Source organism: Hyperolius riggenbachi, chromosome 4, assembly GCF_040937935.1.
Source record: "Hyperolius riggenbachi isolate aHypRig1 chromosome 4, aHypRig1.pri, whole genome shotgun sequence".
Lineage (NCBI taxonomy): Eukaryota > Metazoa > Chordata > Amphibia > Anura > Hyperoliidae > Hyperolius > Hyperolius riggenbachi.
The window spans coordinates 239,086,668-239,110,917 of record NC_090649.1 but is presented as its reverse complement, the minus strand read 5'-3'; the positions used below and the strand labels follow the sequence as shown (position 1 = coordinate 239,110,917).

General features: G+C 41.8%; 1 protein-coding gene across 1 annotated transcript in view; it reads right to left on the bottom strand.

Moving 5' to 3' along the window:
• Positions 1 to 12,588: 12,588 nt before the first annotated feature.
• The window catches only part of LOC137571816 (CD109 antigen-like), a 99,515-nt gene continuing 87,853 nt past the window's right edge, over positions 12,589 to 24,250 (bottom strand). The window contains exons 20-23 of the mRNA XM_068281494.1: positions 22,295 to 22,428; positions 19,016 to 19,166; positions 16,569 to 16,671; positions 12,589 to 12,940 (exon numbers count right to left, since the gene is read on the bottom strand). Coding sequence (XP_068137595.1) covers positions 12,747 to 12,940; positions 16,569 to 16,671; positions 19,016 to 19,166; positions 22,295 to 22,428 — 582 coding nt within the window. The 3' untranslated portion in view covers positions 12,589 to 12,746. The remainder of the gene's footprint in view (positions 12,941 to 16,568; positions 16,672 to 19,015; positions 19,167 to 22,294; positions 22,429 to 24,250) is intronic.

Below are 24,250 nucleotides of genomic sequence, written 5' to 3'. Positions count from 1 at the left end.
CAGGAATGTTCGTGATGAATAAGAATCTTCGCAAGGTGATACTCACGATCCCTCAGATGGATAAAGTGATGGTATCCGGAGCCGCTCGATCCAGTGTGTCCCGGCCGGTGACTACACAGGAGAGTCTGAGACCCACTGAAGATGGATTAACAGCGGTGTCGGGCTGACATGCCCGGCTCCAGCGCGGGTGATGCAGCGTCCCTTAGCCTGCTTCAGGAACGGCTCCCCGGATCTCCGTGGTGTGCTAGTGAAACACACCTCCTTCCTCAATAGTCGTGACGTCACTAGAGGGTTAGCCAATCGCTGACGCGTTTTGAAGGTAGCGTCCTTCTTTCTCAAAGCTTTGTGAGTATCACCTTTTGAAGATTCTTATTCATCACGAACATTCCTGCCTTATACACTATTTCTCTCCAACCGCTGCTAAGTGTGGAAATTCCCAGTAGAGACATTTACTTCAATCTATGTGGAATCTGTAAGGACTGTTGACATTGTACACACTGAAGATAATTCCAATCTAATTAATTAGACTACCAATCAATTATGATACAATCAATTGGTTTGCTGCTATAATTTATTTATATCTATCTATATTTTTTATATATTTTTTATTTTTTATATTTTTATACTAGTGCACTCACCAATTTTTCCTACTGCAGTAGGTGTGGGGAGGTGATTGGTGCGTGGATGTGTATGACATTTGTTACACCTAATTGCTAGCGAGTAGGTATGCCCATTGAGTCATTTTATTGTAAACCTTACCACTGAGCTAATTACGATTAAATATTTTACTACTTAGCGCTGCCTAAATTCATTACATACATATATCTATCTGTTAGGGGTTCTGGGGACACCCCATTTAGGCGAGCTGCTGACTATTAATAGGCGCACCACTGACATCTTTTTTATAGGTTAGATTAGGTAGCTGCCCCCCAGTATAGGTTAGATAGGTAGCTGCCCCCCAGTGTAGGTTAGATAGGTAAAGTTGAAGAGAAATCGAGAGCCCAATATGGTGTAGTATGTCAAAATTGATTGGATAAATGGAACAGTGAGATGGTAATACTCACAAACACGGGTTACCACCTAGGTAACCACTCATTAGGCAGGTGAGGAGATTAGACCTGTCCTCACTCAGGATTAAGAAGTCGCTCTCTGTAGATAGGAAGAAAGGGGGTAGATCACCCCTCCACCTGGGGTGGACTCAAATATATTGGTAGGTGAACAGAGGCGCCAGAAGGATAAAAGTACATATCATTTTTAAAAAATTGCTGGGAGGAAGTGGTGGACTCGCCTCCGTTAAAGCAGACACCAAGGACTGTAAATGTATAGATATACACATTTATTGAAAATACCCCAAAGATGCAACGCGTTTCGCGGGCACAGCCCACTTCTTCAGGCAATAAGCAGGGGATAAACAACTGTAAACAAAAGACAGAGGCATAGCTATAAATGTTGCCATAAAAAGATACAAATGGATTATTATTTAGTGTAATAAGAATAGTATTTCAAACATAGTGTTTAGTGATATGTTATAGTAGGGGGGTGATTGCAAGGAATGGGTCAGTGTAAACTACATAATGTGTATAGGGGAATGGACTAGATAACAGTGGTAAAAGGTAGTTAGTAAATCAGATTAAGTTGGTATCAAATTGACCGCTTTAGGTATATTTCAGTAGAAGGTAGGGAATTGAATAAGTTGTAGCTGGCAAGAGAGAAAAAAAGGCATGTGTAGTGGTTAAAAATAAAGATAAAGACTTACCAGCAATTCAGTTATAGCAAGCAGAGCACCTCTGTACTGTTGTGAGGTCGCTTGCTGCTTTAAATGTGTTAATGCTGGCAGCTCTGGCCTATCCAGAAGCTGCTCCAGTGTGGGTGGGTGGAGTCAGTGGCCATGGTGACAGAGAGACAGCTGATTGGAGGACTCTCTGTCACCATGGCCACTGACTCCACCCACCCACACTGGAGCAGCTTCTGGATAGGCCAGAGCTGCCAGCATTAACACATTTAAAGCAGCAAGCGACCTCACAACAGTACAGAGGTGCTCTGCTTGCTATAACTGAATTGCTGGTAAGTCTTTATCTTTATTTTTAACCACTACACATGCCTTTTTTTCTCTCTTGCCAGCTACAACTTATTCCATTCCCTACCTTCTACTGAAATATACCTAAAGCGGTCAATTTGATACCAACTTAATCTGATTTACTAACTACCTTTTACCACTGTTATCTAGTCCATTCCCCTATACACATTATGTAGTTTACACTGACCCATTCCTTGCAATCACCCCCCTACTATAACATATCACTAAACACTATGTTTGAAATACTATTCTTATTACACTAAATAATAATCCATTTGTATCTTTTTATGGCAACATTTATAGCTATGCCTCTGTCTTTTGTTTACAGTTGTTTATCCCCTGCTTATTGCCTGAAGAAGTGGGCTGTGCCCGCGAAACGCGTTGCATCTTTGGGGTATTTTCAATAAATGTGTATATCTATACATTTACAGTCCTTGGTGTCTGCTTTAACGGAGGCGAGTCCACCACTTCCTCCCAGCAATTTTTTAAAAATGTTATGTACTTTTATCCTTCTGGCGCCTCTGTTCACCTACCAATATAGGTTAGATAGGTAGCTGCCCCCCAGTGTAGGTTAGATTAGGTAGCTGTCCCCCAGCATAGGCTAGATTAGGTAGCTGCCCCCCAGCGTAGGTTAGATAGGTAGCTTCCCCCAGTATAGGTTAGATAGGTAGCTGCCCCCCAGTGTAGGTTAGATAGGTAGCTGCCCCCCAGTGTAGGTTAGATTAGGTAGGTGTCCCCCAGTATAGGTTAGAAAGGTAGCTGCCCCCCAGCGTATGTTAGATTAGGTAGCTGCCCCCCAGTATAGATTAGTTAGGTAGCTGCCCCCCAGTATAGATTAGATAGGTAGCTGCCCCCCAGCGTAGGTTAGATAGGTAGCTGCCCCCCAGTATAGGTTAGATAGGTAGCTGCCCCCCAGTGTAGGGTAGATTAGGTAGGTGCCCCCCAGCGTAGGTTAGATTAGGTAGCTGCCCCCAGGATAGGTTAGATAGGTAGCTGTCCCCTATAATGGAGGGGGGAGCCGGACCCGTGGGGAGGGCAGCCTGACCTCTCCCTCCCTCTCCTGGGCCGCCCTCCGTGCTCCCCCCTCAGATGCATAGTCAGTGAGCAGGCAGGAAGCGCTGTATACAACTCACCTGCCTGGCTCCAAGAGCCTCTCTCTCGCCGCCGGTCTTTTCCTCTCTGAACACATGCTGATACACACGCTGCTTCCTGCTAAACAGGAAGCAGCGTGTGTATCAGCATCTATGCAGAGAGAGGAGACCGGCGGGGAGAGAGCAGCGCTTGGAGCCAGGCAGGTGAGTTGTAAAGAGCGCTTCCTGCCTGCTCACAGACTATGCATCTGAGGGGGGAGCACGGAGGGCGGCCCGGGCCGGGAGAGGGAGGGAGGGAGAGGGAGGGCTGCCCTCCCCGCGGCTCCAGCTCCTCCCTCCATTATAGCGCCCCTCTCCCAACAGCGCCCCGGGCAGCGGCACGCCCCGCACGGCCCTAGAAACGGGCCTGTTCCAGACTATCTGAGCAGAGTTCAAATTTCCAACAACGAGTGGGAGTTGAATCAAACAGCATTTACCTGGATCTGTGCAAAGTTAGGTATGCCAGAACTAGATCTGATGGCCACGAGAGACAACCGGAAACATCAGAGATTTTACAGCCGTTATCCAGACAGTCAGGCGGAGGAGGTGGATGCTCTAACAGCGCCCAGGAACTTCCAAATAGCTTATGTGTTCCCGCCTGTACCTCTAATACTAAGACTGTTGAAGAGACTCAGAATGGAGCCAGTTACTCTAATAGCAATTCTGCCCTATTGGCCAAGGAGGCCTTGGTTCCCAATAGCAGTACAGATGCTGGCGACTCAACCACTCCGCATCCCTCTCAGTCAGACGTTGCTATCACAAGGCCCGGTCGTCCATCCCGATCCGGCACGCCTGAGCCTGATGGCTTGGAGGTTGAGAGGAGGAAACTGAGGAGCATGGGATGCTCAGATACAGTCATAGCAACTTTACTCAAAGCAAGAAGAGTATCAACGAATAACACATATCATAGAATCTGGAGGGTGTTTGTGCAGTTTGCCATACGACAAGGATTTGATCCGCTTAATCCATCTGTCTCTGAGGTTTTAGCCTTTTTACAGACAGGGGTGGATAAAGGTTTAGGTTTTTATTCAATTAAAGTGCAAATCTCGGCGATCTCAGCCATCTCGGACAGAAGATGGGCTTTGAATCTGTTAGTAAAGCAGTTCACAATGGCAGTATTGAAACTTAAGCTCCAATAAAACCTGTAAGGAAATTTAAGCATAAGTATATACACTGTCAGCAGCCATTTTGTCTCCCCTGCAGCCATCTTAAGAATCCATGTATAATATAGTGAGCTTTTAAGTTTAGCCAGAGTTTGAAGCTTCTATCTGTCATGCTACACTGCATTCTCACTTCTTCAATTCTGTTCTATCTTTGTCCATCTCTTCAACGTACAGGAAACTTTTATTGCGCCACTCTGACACCTGCAGAGATGTCATGGGTTATGCTGGGAAAGTCCTCTCATGTATTATGTAAATCTTGTATCATGTAAATCGAGGACTGGAATTTCTATGTCTATTGAGTTTGCGCAGGATGTACAAATTACTGTATAAATATAATGATTCAAAGGCAATACAGGCAATCTGTCTATTAGTCACAACCTGTGTGTGTGTCTCTTATTGTGGCTGACCAGATTCAAGGCCAGTACTGGTATAGATATCACAAAGTATTATCTCAGTATTATTTCTAGGTCATTCCTGAAGGTCCAGTGAGTCTGTAAAGTGACCACTTCCTTTCAAAACCTACCTTTGCGACGTGGGACCTTCCCTTACTCTTAGACTATTTAACAAAATCACCCTTTGAGCCAGTAGAAGATTGCTCAGTACAGGACTTAACCTTAAAAACTACCTTTTTAGTGGCAATCTCGTCTGCACGAAGAGTGTCGAAGCTACAAGCTCTTAGCTATAAAGAACCCTACCTGCTGTTCCTTCCGGACAGAGTCCAGCTTAGAACTGTACAAAGTTTCTTACCAAAGGTGGCGTCAGTGTATCATCTAAATCAAGAATGGTCTTTACCTAGCTTTACGCAGGAACATTCCGCAGCTCTACAATCATTAAATGTGGCCATTCACTTAGAGCTTATGTGAATGCGACTAAAAATATTAGAAAGACTGATAGGCTGTTCATAGTCCATACAGGATACAGAAAAGGTCAACCTGCGTCTTCCAGGACTCTCGCCTCATGGCTTGTCAAGATAATTCAAAGTGCCTTTAAAGCAGTTGGAAAGGATCCACCGAATGAAATCAAGGCACACTCTACTAGGGGCGTTGCCTCATCGTGGGCAGCCCAAGCAAAAGTGACTCCAGAGAAAATTTGCCAAGTGGCAAATTGGGCGAACATTAATACATGTATTAATCACTATAGAGTGGACGCTTCTACCTCAACTGCCCTAGAATTATGGAAGAGCTGTATTATCTTCTGGTTCTTTAATTGTTGTGTGAAAAAAAAAATTTGCTTTGGCACCTGTAACAGTCTCCCTCCCATTATTTTGGCTAGTTAAATCCTGTTGTGTTGCCATGGAGACATGGGGGAAACAGAAAATTGAATACTTACCTGATGGTAATTTTCTTTTCCCCATGCATCCATGGCAACACAGCAAACCCACCCTACTGTTCGGTGAGGTACTAGTTACAAGACATATGGGAGTAGTAAGGAAAAACACTTAATACATACATAATCTGTCCTATGGGGTATTAGGGGGCGGAGCCAATACCCGTTGTGTTGCCATGGATGCATGGGGAAAAGAAAATTACCGTCAGGTAAGTATTTAATTTTCTGTTATATCAGTCCAAGGGCCCCTAAGGGTACTATAGACAAAGGTCCCCAGGTACCCTCCATGGTAGAAGGCATAATGTGGCAGAAAAGAGTGTAAAATATGGCAAACCAGTGTGATGCAATGTTCTTAAAATTAACAGTAATGTTATGATGCATAATTTTCCAGACTCCACTCATAGCAAGAGTGTAAACTGGTGGTAAATGTTCATCAATCTTGTCCTGTTGCCCTAGTTTCTTCAGTTTTTATGGCGTTTGTATGTTTTACCATGTTTGGTTTGCTCCATCAACTAAAAAAAAAAGCTGTTAAGTACTGCATATTAGCGTTTGATTACATTGGCCCTATAGTGTGTATGTATTGTAGGTGCTTCAAACTAGAAGCTTTATTTGGGTAAGGAAAAGGTTATTGAATGTACTCTTAAAGCATACTATGTCAGTGCTACATACATATGAGAATAAAAATAGGCATAAACATTTATTTTCTGGTCCTTTTTATTGTTGTGCTGTCTATTATACAGTAGGTATAAATCCAGGAAACACAAACAAAGCTTTTATCAGAGTTCTTCATGTGTAAAAGTATATTTTCAGCACTACAACTGAAAAAAGTACCAAAATTATTCTGAGTATTTTCTTGCTTGCTGGTGGCTTGAAAAGCATTTTATTTATAATGTATGAAAATGTCACCTAGGAGAAAATTTAGGAGAAAAAGTCAAAACCTTCCAAGCTGATGCAGGATTATGCAAATTGTGTATGCAAATTTATACAGCTTGAAAATGGACCAATCCAATGAAGACAAGGTGAGATTTGATTGGTGCATTTTCAAGCTGCATTACATTGCATACAGAATTTTCATAATCTTGCATCAATGCGGAGCAATTCCCAACTCACTGACTATTTCTATTCCTCCCCTAGAACTCCCTAATCTTCTTCACTTACTGTATTTTCAAAGCATGCATGGAAGCACTGCTAATAGTCAATTTTAATGTGAAACACAAATAATTTTTAAGTAATCTCCTTCACATGAGCAAAAAGTAACACCCATAATGCATCACCGCAGGAAAATGAGTGAATATACAAGTCACTCCTCCATGTACTTGAAAAGCAATGCATGCATCCAGAACTATAGATTGCCATGCTACTTCATTTGTAGACAGCTAATTTCAGGCTGTTATGACATTCATCATTGCAGATAGTATGTGAGAAAAGTGTTTCCACTGGAGCATGGCAACAGCCATATAGTCCATAGCACCTTCTATGGCACCCTAGGTGGTACATAATGTGTTCATCTTTATTTTTCCTATGTCTGTGTTCCTCAATCCTGTGATGTTATGCTTCACTGCCCATGTTCTGTTTGCACTGTACATGCATAATACTATGTGTTGCCTGTGAGTGTGCATTATTACATTGAGGCAAGGTACCAATGTGCAAGTGTGTCTAGGTATGGGGAAACATAAAAATGTTTCTATTAGGATACATGTTTTCTATCTATACTGCTATATAACCATCAGTGGTTGTAGTAGGCCTAAAGGGTTCAAAAGGCATCTTAATGTAAGCATACTTGTCCCAGTGTCCACTGGCATCTGCTATGTGAATATGATTGTGTTTGCGGGCTTGTATCTGTATGTGTACTTATCCACTTTAAGTGGATGTATCTGGTTGGTTAAGGAGGTGTGCAAGTGTCTTCTGCCTGTAGCTGTGCAGAAGTGTTGTCAGGTGAGACCTAACCAGCTACTTTACTTACTAGTATTGCCTCTAATTGGTTGTTGCTGTCCCTTGTCTGGTTTTTGACTTTTAACTTGCCAGCCACCTGTTCTGACTTCTTGTGAACTTGATTGCTGCCTTACCTTTCACCTGGACTGACCTCTGCTTGCATATCCATCCACTGTCTTTACAGCCGCCTGAACCAACCTACTACCTTGTCTGTTGCGCTGCCCTAAACCTTGGTTTGCCCTGGTCCTACACTTCTCTCCTTACATCTCTCTACTGTGCACTCCCTGCCTCCAGTGAAACAGTCCCAGTTTATCAACTATCTCCTTGTGATCAGAGCCGGATTAAGGCTAAATGGGGCCCTAAGCAAAGTAACTGATTTGGGCCCCCCTATCATGTCATAATAGAATCAGAAGATGCAGCTGCACAGCAATATGTCGCACACACCGGGCAGCCGAGCTACTGGTTGCTATGGGCAACAGCACGCTTTCCTCTGTGGGTGCACAATGCAGGGAATAGCAGCGGCAAAATGCAGAGTGAGAGATGAATGGCTGGGACATTTGCATTCAGAGGCTGGGGCACCCCTGTGAAGAGGGCGCCAGATATCACAGCAGCAGCACTTTCCCCCTGCATCTCCAGCCTGGCAATAGCAGAAAGCTCTGGACACCGCCAAACCGGAAGCCGTTCCCCAGCCCGAATTACATAACCACTCCCACCACCGAACAACCAATTTCCTCCCAAACTAGACAGCCACCATGCAGCCTCCATCCCAGTGAATACGATAGTCCAGCAGAGAAGGCAGCCGCAGTGGGGGAGAATGACAGCACCAGATGAATCACATTCACCTATTGCGATCCAAGCAATAGAGGTCCCGTCATCCGGAGCCCATCTGTCTCCTCTAGAGTGCTGCCGCTCTGTTACTACTACTATTACTACTTCCTACTTCATGTCTGATCTGAGAATCAGGAAGTTCAGAGCGAGCGGCTGCACTGTAGAAGAGACAGATGGGTTTCAGATGACGGGATCTCTATTGCTTGGATCATGGATAGGTGAGTGAGCGTTTGCCATCTGCTGCTATCATTCTTGCTGCAGCTGTGGTTCTCTGTGGGAAGGGAGGGTGGAGTGGGCAGCGGCAGAGCGCACAGTAGCAGGAGGGGGACCTAGGAGGAGAGCCTGGCTCTGAAGACAATCAGCAGCGCATGGCATCATTTGACAAGACAAGACAAATAACATTTATATCGCGCTTTTCTCCTGGTGGACTCAAAGCGCCAGAGCTGCAGCCACTAGGACGCGCCCTATAGGCAGTAGCAGTGTTAGAGAGACTTGCCTACGGTCTCCTACTGAATAGGTGCTGGCTTACTGAACAGGCAGAGCTGAGATTCGAACCCTGGTCTCCTGTCAGCGGCAGAGCCCTTAAAGGGACTCCAAGCAGTGCCTGTGGATATGCCTTTAAGCATACCCACAACTAATTCATTACATCCTCACACCTACCAGCATGATGTTTGTAATTATATCCCCCTGGGTTCCTTATATTTCATTGCATTGTGCTGAATCGAGCTGCCAACTTTGGAGAAAAGTCGTCCTGTGGCCGTGATTTCGATCGTGAAAATATCAAAAACTAAAAGGCATAGAGCAGCCGTTTGTATATCATTAAAAAGAGGAGAAAAAGAGCTTTAAAATGATATGCATCTTTCCATAGTTACTGCACTGCTCAGAGTCCCTTTAACCATTATACCATCCAGCCACCGCTGACTTTGGAGAAAAGTCGTCCTGTGGCCGCGATTTCAATCGCGAAAATATCGAAAACTAAAAGGCATAGAGCAGCTGTTTGTATATCATTGGAAAGAGGAGAAAGAGAGCTTTAAAATGATATGAATCTTTCCATAGTTACTGCACTGCTCAGAGTCCCTTTAACCATTATACCATCCAGCCACCGCTGACTTTGGAGAAAAGTCGTCCAGTGGCTGCGATTTCAATCGCGAAAATATCGAAAACTAAAAGGCATAGAGCAGCCGTTTAGATATCATTGGAAAGAGGAGAAAGTGAGCTTTAAAATGATATGCATCTTTCCATAGTTACTGCACTGCTCAGAGTCCCTTTAACCATTATACCATCCAGCCACCGCTGACTTTGGAGAAAAGTCGTCCTGTGGCCGCGATTTCAATCGCGAAAATATCGAAAACTAAAAGGCATAGAGCAGCCGTTTAGATATCATTGGAAAGAGGAGAAAGAGAGCTTTAAAATGATATGCATCTTTACATAGTTACTGCACTGCTCAGAGTCCCTTTAACCATTATACCTTCCAACCACCGCTGACAGGATGGCAAGGGCTGGTTTATGTGCTAATGGGGCCCCTTTGACTCTGAATGGGGCCCCAAGCGACTGCTTTTGTTGCCTGGTCGGTAATCCGGCCCTGCTTGTGATGCATTATGGGTCTTACTATTTGCTCATGGGAAAGTGAATAGTTTAAAACCTTTCCGTCGTATTTCTTTTTTAATTATGTATGTTGCAGCACTACATTATTTTGTTCCTTCCCCAGTCTCCCTTAGGCTACTGCAGAGAAGAGCAGGGAGCACTTCATATTTACCTGATCCAAAAGCAGGATTCCCTCTCCCCTTGCAGGATTGGCTCTCTTCTTCTACCACGAGCAGCGCTGTAATGCTGACATCTTCCTCCAGTTCCCAATAAAATGATATGACATGTGATGAGGACCCGAAGTGAAGATGTCAGCAGTTACAGAACCAATCTCCTCTTCCCCCACCGAGCAGCGCTGTCATTCTGACATCCTTCTTTAGGTCCCGATCACATGTCATATCATGTGATCAAGACCTGTAGGAGGATGTCAGCATTACAGCGCCGCTCGGTGGTGGAAAGCCGATCCTGCAAGGGGGAGAACAAATCCTGCATCCGAAGCAGGTAAATATGAAGTTCTCCCTGACACTCTGCATTAGACTGCATCAGGCAGCCCGAGTTTAGTCAGCTCAGCAGAGGCAGCCCTACCCCGAGTTATCTAAGACTAGATAACTCAGGCAGGGCAGTTAAAATGTTAAACACCTTCTGTTGAAGCAAAGAAGTGTTGTTTGTGGTTTTCATTAAAAATAACATAGGTGGTCATATATCAGGCGACTTGGCAGCCAGAGCCGGGACAAGGTCCTCCAGCACCCAAGGCTGAGACACCAAAGTGCCCCCCCCCCCCCCCCCCCCATTCATCACACACTGATTACTATTAGAATAAGAGGCATCCCAGGGCCCCCAACACCCTAATCTCTAGTTATCTGGCTTGCAGTCACTGCCATGTATCCCCTTTTGTTATTTATCTCTGCTACAAACACAATAGGGGAATGATAGCTGAGTGAGTTGTGCGCCCCCTCCTACACAGCGCTCTGAGGCTGGACTCTCTCCTGCCTCTGCCTTGGCCCGGCCCTGTTGGCGGCCAATTGACCATCTGAATCAATTATTATAATCGAATTGGATGAAAATCAGTGCCGCCAAGTGCATGCCTGACCGACAGTGCGACCAATTTTGGGCCGAAAATTGGTTGCATTCTCGATTGCGCATGCTGCAAGATGTTGGGCCGACTTGCTCGATCGGGTGTGTATCCTTTACACTGGGCACCGGGGGGACATTTTACATTAGAGGACAGCTTCAGGGTGGCAAATCATCGGATGCGGTGCACAAGGCCAATTCAGGATCGATTACAGCATGCAATTGATTGGGAATCAGCCTGCGGTGTATGGGCAGCTGACAGATCTCTCTGATCAGATTCCTGTAATATAGTAGTATGGATATGCACTCCCAAGTAACATGTGGCGTGCAAGCACCAGAGCAAATTATAGAATCATGTTTACACAAAAAGGATCCCTGGTATAGACATTGCTGCACCACCATTAATCATACAAAAAGTTTTATTGAATGCTTGGTGAGTACTAAGCATTCAATAAAACTTTTTGTATGATTAATGGTGCTGCAGCAATTTCTATACCAGGGATTATTTTTCCTCTCTAATCAAATTCGATTATGGTGGCCATACATGGTACAATTTTTTTCATACAATCTTACCATTTATATGTAATATAAGGGAACTGCCTAAATTATCCTTTAAGTATATTCACTTAATTTACCCTTATACTACATAGAAATGGAAAGATTGTATGAAAAAATTGTACCATGTATGGCCACCATTAGAGAGAGATTTGTCTCACTAGATGTCTATCTTAACCACTTAGCAACTTCTGCCACGCTTTTCTACGTCCTTGTTTATAAACACCTGCAAACACATGTAAATATTTGGTTCTGTTTTCTATTTTTAGAAAACATAGTTAGCATAGCACCATCTTGTGGCCAGAAAGTAAAACTACTTCCAAATACACCATTATACACTTACCATACAAAAATTTTATACATTTTCATTAATTTTTTAACTCCTTCACCCCTAACCCAAAATAAGATATTATCGCCATACATTGTACTAGGGACACAATTTAAACATTGTAATAACCAGGACAAATGGGCAAATGTGTCTGATTTATCTACAATAGCACATTTTATTTTTAAGCTTCAATGGCTGAAAGCTTAGAAATGGTGATTTTTTTTCATTTTTTTCTTCTTCTTCCCCGTCAAATGAATATAAAATAATATAATTCTTAGCATAAAGTACTGCTCAAAGAAAGCCTAGTTTATCCCGCAAAAAATAATATATAGATCATTTCAGTGTGATAATTAGCGATAAAGTTATTACCGAATGACTGGGAAGAGCTTTTGAAGGGGAAAAACATTTTCAGGCTGTCAGAATATGATTTATTACAAAGATACATTTTTCAACAAATAAGCAGAAACAAAAATCACTTATCCAGTGCCTAAAAGCTGGTCACTAGTGCCTAAAACCTTATACAAAACAGTTAAAATTATTATTGAATCAAATATTTAAATTTTAAAGTTTTAAATGTAGTTTTAAATGTAGTAATTCAATGATTATTCTGAAATGAGCTATCTCTGATAAGTTATTATAAGACACATCTAGTAACTAGAAATATAACTGTTATTCTTCAGTGCAGCCCTGGAACCTTACCTGGCCACCCACTGATGACAAACATTTTGCAAGGCAGTAGTGGGACAGGGGAACTAGAAGGGGAATGAAATGTATGGGAAAATGTAAATCAGCAATGCAATGCAGCACCAAAACAAGGAATATGCAGGTGAGGCGGCACTGTTATATGCTTCCAAGGTTTTCGAAACAGTGCAAAAATCACAGTTGGTCCCACACAATTCACATATGTCTTTTGGAACTGTATTGTATGTTCTTGAGGCAAAGTCACCTAGAGAGGAAAAAACAACCACTTCAGTTGTAATACGTATAATACTGCTTTGTCTCTCCTTATAGAAATTGTATTTTGCAAATAAAATTTTAGACATTCATATTATGATGCTCTCAACCATGATGTTACATTTTACTCTCCTGCCATTCATTCCCCAATCACTTTATTGCTACTTATCACATCTAAATTATCTTTATATAGTTTCTTGCTTGACAAACTAGACTTTCTTTGGGTGGTACGTTAAGGGGGGGGGGGGGAGAAAAAAAAGTGATTACATATCAGTTTTCAGCCATTATACTTTGAAAATAAAATGTGCTACTTTTGATTAAACCCAGACATTTTTTACCCTGGTTATTACAGCATTTAAATTGTGTTCCTAGTACAATGTATGGTTGGTGATATTTTATTTACAAATAAAGGAGTAAATTTCCATTTTGTGTTTGTTTATACTATATTAATAATTACAACATCTTATCCTGGGGATACACGGGGCGTTCCGGCGGCCGATTAGCCAATCTGAATATTATCAGCTGGCCGGATCAGCTGCTCGATACACGGTACAGAAATGTACCGTGTTTCCCCAGCATTACTTGCAAAAAAAACTAATGTACTCTCATGACATACATATTAAAAGTCCTTAAGGTAACTATATATGCATTTTTTTAAATTCTGTCATTTTTGTTTTTGTTTTTACAAGTGTTTTATTTGGGTAACTATGGGGGAGGGGGTAGAAGGGGCCAATACTGTTACAGGAGATTTTTTTTTTTTTAATGTATGTTAGTGAAATTTTACTTTTTCTTTCCTACATGTCCCTACACTTTACCCTGTGTACGTATAAGCAGAGGTCCAGGGCTCGCCCGCACTTCCCTCTAGGTACCGCATGGTGGTTTAGGGGCCCCAGCCAGTGAGAGAGATTGGGGCGCCCGGCTGTCATGCGGACCAGTGTTTGTGTATGTACTGTATAAGCAGTACACAGAAAGTGAGCGTGTGTTTACTTTTATTTTCAGTTATCAGTGTTTTGCGGGATGGAGGCATGGGCACGCCTTTGCATGTGGGATGGGGTTGGGGCATGATGAAAACAAGGAAGAACGTACAGTATATGTGTGTGTGTGTGTGTGTGTGTATATATATATATATATATATATATATATATTATGCCCCTGATCCCAAAGTAAAGTTTACAGGGGCATATAAACATATATGTACCAAGGATCTGGAACTGTGTAACGCAGATTTTTTTTTTCCAGTGCTGCGACAATAGGGGATGCAGAAGATGCAACCATGCCAAGGTCTCTGGGTTAGAGGGGCCAATCCAGGCCCTGTGTTAACCTCCTTGGCGGTATGAAAAATACCGCCAGGAGGGAGCGCAGCAGTTTTTTTAAAAAAAAATTTTTTTTTAATCATGTAGCGAGCCGAGGGCTCGCTACATGATAGCCGCTGCTGAGCGGCACCCCCCCGCCCGCTTCGATCGCCTTCGGCGATCTCCGATCAGGAAATCCCGTTCATAGAACGGGATTTCCTGGAGGGCTTCCCCCGTCGCCATGGCGACGGGGCGGGATGACGTCACCGACGTCACTGACGTCGGGACGTCATTGGGAGTCCCGGGCCACCCCTCGGCGCTGCCTGGCACTGATTGGCCAGGCAGCGCTGGGGTCTGGAGGGGGGGGGGGGCCCGCGCCGCAGCAGATAGCGGCGATCGGGCAGGGGCCGGCGGCGATCAGAGTGCTGGCGCAGCTAGCAAAGTGCTAGCTGCGTCCAGCAAAAAAAAAATTATTAAAATCGGCCCAGCAGGGCCTGAGCGGCACCCTCCGGCGGCTTACCCCGTGTCACACACGGGGTTACCGCCAAGGAGGTTAAACTGCTGCACCAGGTCTTTATTTATGTTACATTGGTAAATATCACACCTCTAGGTTTGCTTTGCAATCATTAACTATTCCTCTTCCCCTGCTCTGATTTATTTCACATTAACATTTTCAGTTTAAAGGCCTCATTTTTAAGACTGCATTCAAAATAGCAACAATGGGCATCTAAAGTAAAATTTGATTTGCTGAGCTACAAAACAAACAGAGACAATAACCATTTACATTTTCCAGCACCTTATCAACAGGATTTTCTCAGTCAGTTAAAAATGTTTTGCCTTCTGTTTACTTTTCAGGACATGAAGCTAAATTTGGCAAGTTTTTCTACAAACATAGATAACTGTAGAACTACATGTACCTATCTTTATCTCATCATGGGGTTGATTTATGAAACCTTTCATACACAGGCAGCATAGGCTAATACAAGCGAGTGCACGCTACGTGCAGTCCTGTCAGCGCAGCGTGCTCTTTTCTCTTACGTAAAATCCTTCCTACTGCCACACGATGTGCTGGTAGCATAACCAGGATACTTTACTAGCACAGCTGTTACTACATTAACCATTTCGCATCCAGACCTTGTTTTCCCCTTATGGACCAGAGCGGTTTTGATGTTTTAGCTAGGTCCCTAATTAATCAGCCATAACTTTATCCATACTCACAACACCTAAATGATCTAGATATATTTTTTTCAGGACAAACTAGACTTTCATTGTTTTCTATGCATTTTAATGGGACAAATTGAAAAAACACATTATTTCTCAGTTTACCCAATTCCAGTTTAAAAATAAAAAGTGCTACAGTATATAAAGACCATACCACCATTATTAGGCCCCCCCAAGTATAGATAGCTAGATGTGTCCCTAATATCAGCCCCCCCACTATAGCCAAGTGTGTCCCCCAATATCAGCCCCACCAGTATAGCCAGATGTGTCACTGTATTTTCCACCCCTCCCCCAGCACCCCTCAATACAGCCAGATGTGTCAGGTTGGGGTGTGTGATCCCTAATTGGCTTAAAGGGAACATGGTCCCTTTCACCAATTAGTAATGCAGTTGTAAGTGCCTGGGGGACGTGCACAGGAGTGCGCCCAATCGTGCACAGTTATGCTGCAATGTAGAATTGTATATATGCGTCCTTGTGGCTTTAATTAAGTTACTGAGGACGCAGATATACTGTAGTGGTGGAATAAGTGATTAATTAATGTAGTACCAGTTGTGCTAGTGAAGTATTGCACTGCTTGTAAAAATTAGGTTTCATAAATCAGCCCCCTTGTCGCATGTCACTTCAGGTATACTTTAAAGGTACGCATTAGGGTATGCTCACACCAGGGGCTTGATTCAGTAAACCGTGATGACTGATATCACGGTCGCGCAAGCGTTTTGTGCACGTTATAACGCGCTTAACAATTTTCGTGTGCAATCGCAAATTTTCGTGTAAAAACGCAGACACGAAAATCGTTACGTGCAAAACACTAGCGCGACCGTGATATCAGTTATTATGGTTTGGTGAATCAAGCCCCATGTGTGTTGTATAATACAAGGCATACTCTGTGCTTAGAAAACATATTTGTTATTTCTTAACATGTCCAAAATGTATGAACAGTGTATTCACATGCAGCAACATAGTGTAACACAGTGTCCATAGAGTGAAAGCACCTTTATTCTCACTACTGAAAACAATGTTTGACAGGTAGGTAGACTGAACTGTCATATATAGGAAATGTTAGTTTTCATTTAATTTAGATATCATACAAGAAATGTTAACACTTACTTGGGTTATAATAATCATATATTCTGATCAATGCATCTTTGGAACTGGCGACTTTAAAATCGCGCTCCATTGGGATATGTAAACAAGTTTGGTTTGCTGTCACCTGCAAGGTAATATTAAACATCTTAGAATTGTTACCGCATTACTAGTATATGTTACATTTAAAAAAAAAGACTTTGCTTCCCATATATCTACGGAGAAGCGTATTGCTCTGAAAACCTTTGCCTGGCAAATGCACAAACGTTTGCTATGTTCATTGTGCTGTTTGTATTAAATTTAGCACAAGTGCCTGCATTAAAAATTAACAAGCAACCCAGTCTGCAAGGGGACACAGTATAATTCAGTTCATATGGCCTGTTGCACTAAAGTTTACTAAAGCTAAATAAATTGGCACTGCTTGTTACACCTTGCTGAACACTAATAACACTCAGCACTGCTCATTATCTGATGTGGTCGCCTGAGCCCATTGGTAGTGTTGAGCCGAAATTTTCGAAATTTCGCGTTACTATAATTACGCATGCGAAATTTGCTATTACGATGCGAAATTATGGTAGCGTAATTGCCATTAAAATCGTAATTGAAAATACCGTAAGCGTAATTTTCAACGCGTAATTTCGCGTTTCGTTCATAACGTAATTTTGCGTTAAACCATAACGTAATTTCGCGGTAAACCATAACGTAATTTCGCATTTCTTCGTAATTTCGCGAATTTCGTAATTACTTGTTAGCAGGGTTGCTCGCGAATTTTCGCCAAAGGCATTTTCGTCTGCATGGCGAATTTTGATGTGAAATATCACTACATGGCGAATTTTATAAGCGAAATAGCATTCCGTAACGCGAAAACGACGCGAAAATTAACGCTTACAGTAATATGAACTATCGCGAAATTACGTTATGTAACTACGCTTACAAACGGTTGCATGCAAGGCAAACGTAATTTCGCGATACCCACTGTAATGCGAAAATTACGCGAAAATTACGCTTACGCGGAATTTCGCGAAATCCTTCTTCATTACGATTATGTACTTATGGCCATAATCGTAATTACACTAATTACGCAAAATTTCGCGAAATCGTAATTAAGTCATTACGCTCATCTCTACCCATTGGTTTAGTTGCTGCATTATTATTTTTGATTTGTATAGGGCCAGCATCTTCTGTGGTGCTGTACAAGAGAATGCAAGTTATAAGAATACAAAACAAACAATACAACAGTTAATAGTACTGCACAAGAGAAGCTTTCCAATGTGCTGAACATGAGAACTAAAGATAGAACAGAATGAAAAAACAAAAATGGTATGAGAACACAGAAAGGCATAAGCACTGGTAACAAGCAGGGAGAGATCATGTAAGTCCCCTTCAGCTTTAGTTACCAACAAGAATGGCCAATGAGTTACAAATAATTCTGTCTTGAATGTAAATTCAATACGCATTGTATGCAGCTTGGAACTGAGCAAATCAAATACACTTCCTGCTTATTTTATCTGGCCCAATTCCAAGCGGCACATGATTTACATTGAATTTGTCAGAATTATTAGCTTCTCATTGACCAGCTCTAATAATCAATGTTCTATGCCTGAACTGATATATGAGCTGGACGGAACCTATGTGCTAGCAGGATTTATGTGTGCTAATTTCCAGCTTCTATAACTGGGGGATGAACCAATTAATGGTTTGAACTGCGATGTCTGCCTGCTGTCAGAGATCACTCTCCCTTCTGATAATCTCAACAGTAATATCAAAGGTTACAGATATGACTGCTGAAATGCTGCAAGTATCTTTAGTCACATAAAAATGTGTAAAAGCGTTGAAAGTCTCTAATGAGTGAAACATTCAGTTCCCTTCTGTATCATTGCACGGACATTAATGTGGGCTTATTACACATCACACTAGAAAAGGGATGTTGAACTCTCTAGTCCTCGAGGCCTGAGGTCCTCACACATTTTTGTCAGAGTCGGGCAGGGGCGTAACTACAAGGGAGCAGCCCCTGTGACTGCAGAGGGCCCAAAGCTGTAGGTGGGCCCCAACTACTACTTCACTCCCTCCGATAAGGGGGTCCATCCTTCATATCAGGCTACACTTGTTATGGGTTTGAAGATTATGATGTCCACATTTGTTTTATAACCCTTGCAAGTTGGGTCCCAGGCTGGGAGGGTCACTAGGGGTTATGGCAAGGGAAGGGGTGTGAATATTGGGGGCTCTACTATAGTTTTGCTGGGAGGGGGCCATGATTTTTATTTATGCCACTGATATCAGGAAAGGTGTGGTTCATCAAATAGATTGCATTTCTCTATTTCTCAGTCCATCCTAAACACTGGCATGGATATGGCCCTTAAGGACTAGAAAATAGATGAGACGAGGCTGGTTTTCAGAAAATGAAGCAATTGTTGAGTAAGAAGTACTCAACTTTTGTATGTGAATGTAGTAACAAAGCTTTCAATACTTACCGAATCCAGGTATATAAAAATTTTCTCAGTATTGGTCTCCACCTTTTTCACTGATCCATTTATGGGAATTCCTTCAAGACTCATGACAAATCCACTGACATATCCAACTTCTAGAATGACCATACCAGTCTGGTTCCATTTCCCCAGGTAACTAGGAATAAGAAATAAATGGGGGAAAGGGAGAAGTATGAATATATGCTTATTTGCCTTCTGCCAAAGGCCCATTATTATTCAATTAACTATTATCAATTGATGTAGTCATGAAAAATAAATAACTGAAGGTGCAAATTATAAACTAACACAACAAGTGCAAACTATCAGAGGATCAGGACTCTGCTCAATGGAGCTTAAAATGCATGTGGTACAACAACACAAAATACAGTAGATGTGGGTTTGGTGGTCTGTTAGAATGAATAAAGGTCTAATTATATGTGAGAGAGAGTCCCAGCTATTGGAGAAGCTCTATAGATGACTTCAAGTCCTGAATGGTAGGTGGTAATTATAAGTGAAGAGGACATTAGGTCATTGGGAACATTCCCTTTTGTATTGCTATTATGGTTTCTGTGGTGTGGCTTTTGGGTGCAAACGCTAACATGCAATATATGCCAAATCCTAAACCTCGTCAGGATATGCTTAAATGCAACCTGCTCTCCTTCTAAGGCTCAACACACACCATACAATCTTGGTTGTTCAATCTTACCACTTTCATGTAGTATAAGCGCTTATCCAATCAAGCATTCAAGGTATTTTCAATCTGTTGGCCCGTATACTACATAGATTTGGTAAATCTGTACAACCAAGGTGTGTGTTGAGCTTTAGTGCCTAACTCTAACTTTTAAATTCTCACTAACACTTACAATTCATAACCTTAACCTTATGTTAAAATAAATTAAATATAGTGCTTAAAAAGTCCTTGTCTATATTAGAGGTATGGCATATTGCCAGAGTTGTGTACAGGAGTTGTGCAGCCATTTAAAGACAAAACAAGCACATTCTCATCCTTCTCTTAACTATTGCAGCAGAGCAGCTGGCTGCATCAGTGTCCTATCAGAAAGTCTGTCCACATGAGTCAGTCTCTACTCTGTGTGTACGTTTTGTGCCCCTCTGGAGTTAAGAAGCTATGACCAGAAGTCATTCCTGTAGGACTCTGCATAGATTTCAATTGCATAACATCATGACATAAAAGGTTGCTTGCTGTGTGCTGCACAGCCTATTCAACATATGCACAATTTACTTCACAATGGAGCAAGCAAGTACCATTCTAAAACAAGGATTTTTATTTGTTGTATTTATTTTGAAATGCTAGACTAGTATCAACTAGATGAACAGTAAGCAGCTCTAATATATATACTGTATATATATAAGTCTGTTCATTTTAATGGTACTGCAGAGGAGCTCCTCTTACTTTGGGTACTGACCTTGGGTGAACCCTAGTCACAGTTACAACTTTCATCTCTGAGGTGGAGCAATTTAAAAGGTACGCAAGATGCATCCTGTTGAAAAGGGCGCTCGCCATGCAAACTGCAGATACAGAGGGCATGCCCTTTTTAACAGGATGCCAGGGGTTACGTTTAGGCGACCACAAAAGAGTTAAGGTTAGTTGCCCAAAGGGGGGGGGGGGGGTTGGGCACCACCGGGATGGGTTCTGTGGGAGAGCAGGAAGAGGTTAGGTCATAGAAATATATTGGTAAATATTACTGATATTTTACTATATAATTGAAGTAGTAGAATATCAGTAAATTTACCAATATTCCACTACCAGCTAATTCTTGCAACCTTTTTAACAGACACCTTTGTAATGTATGCCTCTGAGGGGGTTGGGAATTTATCATTGGTCAGCAAGTAATCCAGTAGGGGATAGCAGCTGAACATACCTATTCTACACTGTGTATCAATTAAACTCACAACTCCTTGGTGTTTAAAAAACATGTCAGAGTTTATTTTTCTGAAGCACTGTAAACAATGGACTACAATCTGGTGCATAACTGGAAATCACTGGGCACCCCTCCAGCTTTCTGCACAGGTAAACTGAGAATGTTCTTTAATTGGCTAGTGCACACTTGAATGTGTTTTCCCCGTGCAGATAAAAACAGACAGCAATGAAGCACTGCACACATTTTCTCTATTAATTACATCAGCTTCTGTGATAAAACATGCATGTTTTCTCACATATAGACACACACTGGGCTTGATTCACAAGCACTAGCTTTTTGCGCGAATAATGCGCATAGCGTTTTTCGTGTGAAAGTGTAAACGTTTTCATGCATAAACGTGTTTTTTCGTGTGAAAACATTAACGTTTGTGCTTAAAAACGTTCACGTTTGCGCACAGAAATTTGCATTCGCGCGTGAAAACCATTACGCTAGTGCTTTTGTGAATCAAGCCCATGGGGTGCAGAAAACGCATACAGAATACAGACAGATGAGTGTGCCCCCAGCCTCAGCTTAGTACACTCACTCTGTCCATCGCTGATGGAGCTGATCTGGCTCTGCAGACATCTCCAGCATCACTACAGGACACAGCAGACAGCACGTTGGGAGGGGTAAAGAGGATGGGGGTTGGGTGCTGTACACAACAGCCTGCTGTATACTAAATAGGAACTGTCTACAAATCTTTGACTACAAAACTTCATATGATTCCTTATCAGTGGCTGAGTAGATGCAGTCATTAGAACAATTGTGCAGAGAGCGAAACGTTTTTTCTCTCCATGCCCTTAGTTGTTTGTCTCTAAGGACAGGGAAAATTAATTTCTCCCCCCCCACACACACACACACAGGGCCCCCTGTGGCTTCTGCCCCCCCCCCCCCCCCCCATCCTGCAGCTGCATACCTTGCAGGGTCTATTGTTATGCCCCTGACTACAGTGCTGCAAAAGTATTTATTTCCTTAATACCTCAAAATACGGTTTATGAGGATAAAATCACAGTTTAAGAATCATTCATGAGGATGTACAGAAAATTCCTATAACTTCACAAAGCATTTAACAAAAGTGTATGTATGGCTGTTCTTAGTCTTGCTTCTATTGTTGATGCTGTACATTTACATACTACATGAACTGATGTAAGTAATATTATAACTTACAGTCTGTACAAATACAAAATTACTGATTATCCAGCAAGATCATGGTGAACCAGAACACCTAGGAATGTGTAAGGGGCTACAAAGGACCAAAAAGCCCTCTAAGTAAAGGTAATGTTATGAAAGGAGAATACCCCTCAAAAGGAAAGCTGAATGAAAATACTGCACATGACAGCTATTTGAGGAAGCCTAACAGACATACCTTGTGCATATTTCTGTGGAAAGACGATCAGTGTAGACTTTGTCCTCTTCTACCTTCACGTCTAATGAGAATGCTTCTGACGCAGCAGCACTCCTATGCCTGGAGCTTGTTTTAAGGTTATATAGTATATTAAGCTGTAATATAAAATTAATACTTTGCATGTCAGTGCAAAGGCCAGGACTTCAATGTCTTGAAGTGCGAGGTTATCAGCAGTCAATATATAAATATATAAAACAAGTAAATATAAAACTCCTAAATGATTACAGAAGAAACTTTTAGTCGTCACACACTGTAAACAATACATACAGTATATACAAGCTATATAAAAATGTAAGTCATTACAGTGCTCCTAGTAGACAAATGCAAGTTGCTGTATGCACCAACACCTTGTTAATCAATAATATGCTGATAGATTTCAGATAGGTTATTGATTGAAAGCATGATGATTTGCGCAGCTGTAAATTTTAAATACTTTGCATCTAGACCTTGTTTCCCCCTTATGGATCAGAGCAGTTTTGACGTTTCAGCTATGTCCCTATTTAATCAGCAATAACGTTATCCCAACTTACAGTATAGCGGAATATAACCCTGCATTTCGACTTTGCTCTAAAACATTATTTACAGCATATTATATGCAAAAAGCATTTTTTTTTACTAGACCAGCATTGGAAGGGTTAAACACAGAGGTTTAAAGTTCCGTGGAGAGATATGCAGAAGTTCAGATTGTTACATTCTATTTAGTTAAATGTATCTATTGAGAAATGTTACACACTCTTTGGCTGTCCTCCAGCTCCTTCTCAGTCAGAGAGAGTGAGTCACATTCAACACTTAGATACATTTATGTAAACAAAATGTATCTATGTCAGCTTCGGATGCGTCTGCAGAAATCTCCAGGAACTTTAAAGGCCTGTGTAACCCTTCCAATGCTGGTCTAGTAAAAAAAAATGCTGGTTGCATATAATATACTGTAAATAATGTTTTAGAGCAAAGTTGAAATGCAGGGTTATATTCCGCTTTAATGAAATATAGATTATTTTTTTCAAGGCAAACTGGGCTTTCATTCTATGGCATTTTTTTTTCCCTCAAACTATTTTGTTTTCTATGCATTTTAATGGGGAAAAAAGAGGAAAAAAAATAAAAAAAAAATATTATTCCTCAGTTTTACCAATTCCAGTTTAAAAATAAAAACCGCTACTGTGGATAAAAAACACACATTTTGTTTGGCTATTTCTACCGTTCATCATAAAAGTTAGATTAAGTTCCTGTCACAGTTTATGGTACGGATATTTGCAACTGAAATAAAGCTACAGTGTGTATTTTTCACTATGAACTATGCAATAAAAACATTTTAATGGTGAAAAACAATCTTATTGGCTCAAGGAACATATATTTCCTTTCACCAATTAGTGCTGCATCACATAGTGCCAGAGGTGTGCACAGGAGTAATGCCGAATCATGCACAGCCCTGCTTCTGCTACAAGATGTATATCTACATCCTCACGGCTTAGATGAAGTCACACAGGACGTAGATATACTGTAGTAGTGGATAAAGTGGTTACTTGATTAGGCAGTAAGTAAATAGACAGGTGCATCATATTTTATTGCAGTGGGCAGTACAAATGTACCAGTTAAGTGGGTGCAGTCAAATTTATGCTATTATCCTGTCAAGAAGACCAGGGCCGGCACTGCCAATGAGGCAAAAGGGGCCGCCGTGCCTCCAGACCAGTATAGATTAAATTCAATAAATATGTCTTTTACTCATAACTTCTTTGTGGTTTGCATGACTAGAGGGGTGCTGGGGCGTGACTTAAAGTATCCCTGACCTCGTTTTTTAATGAAATGTATTTAATGCTTTATTTATTTGCTGTTCTGTGACATAAGATTCACAGCACCATTCTCCCCATTTAGCGCCCCCCGTTACTCCGCTCTGATCATTCATAATGCAGAGCTCATGGA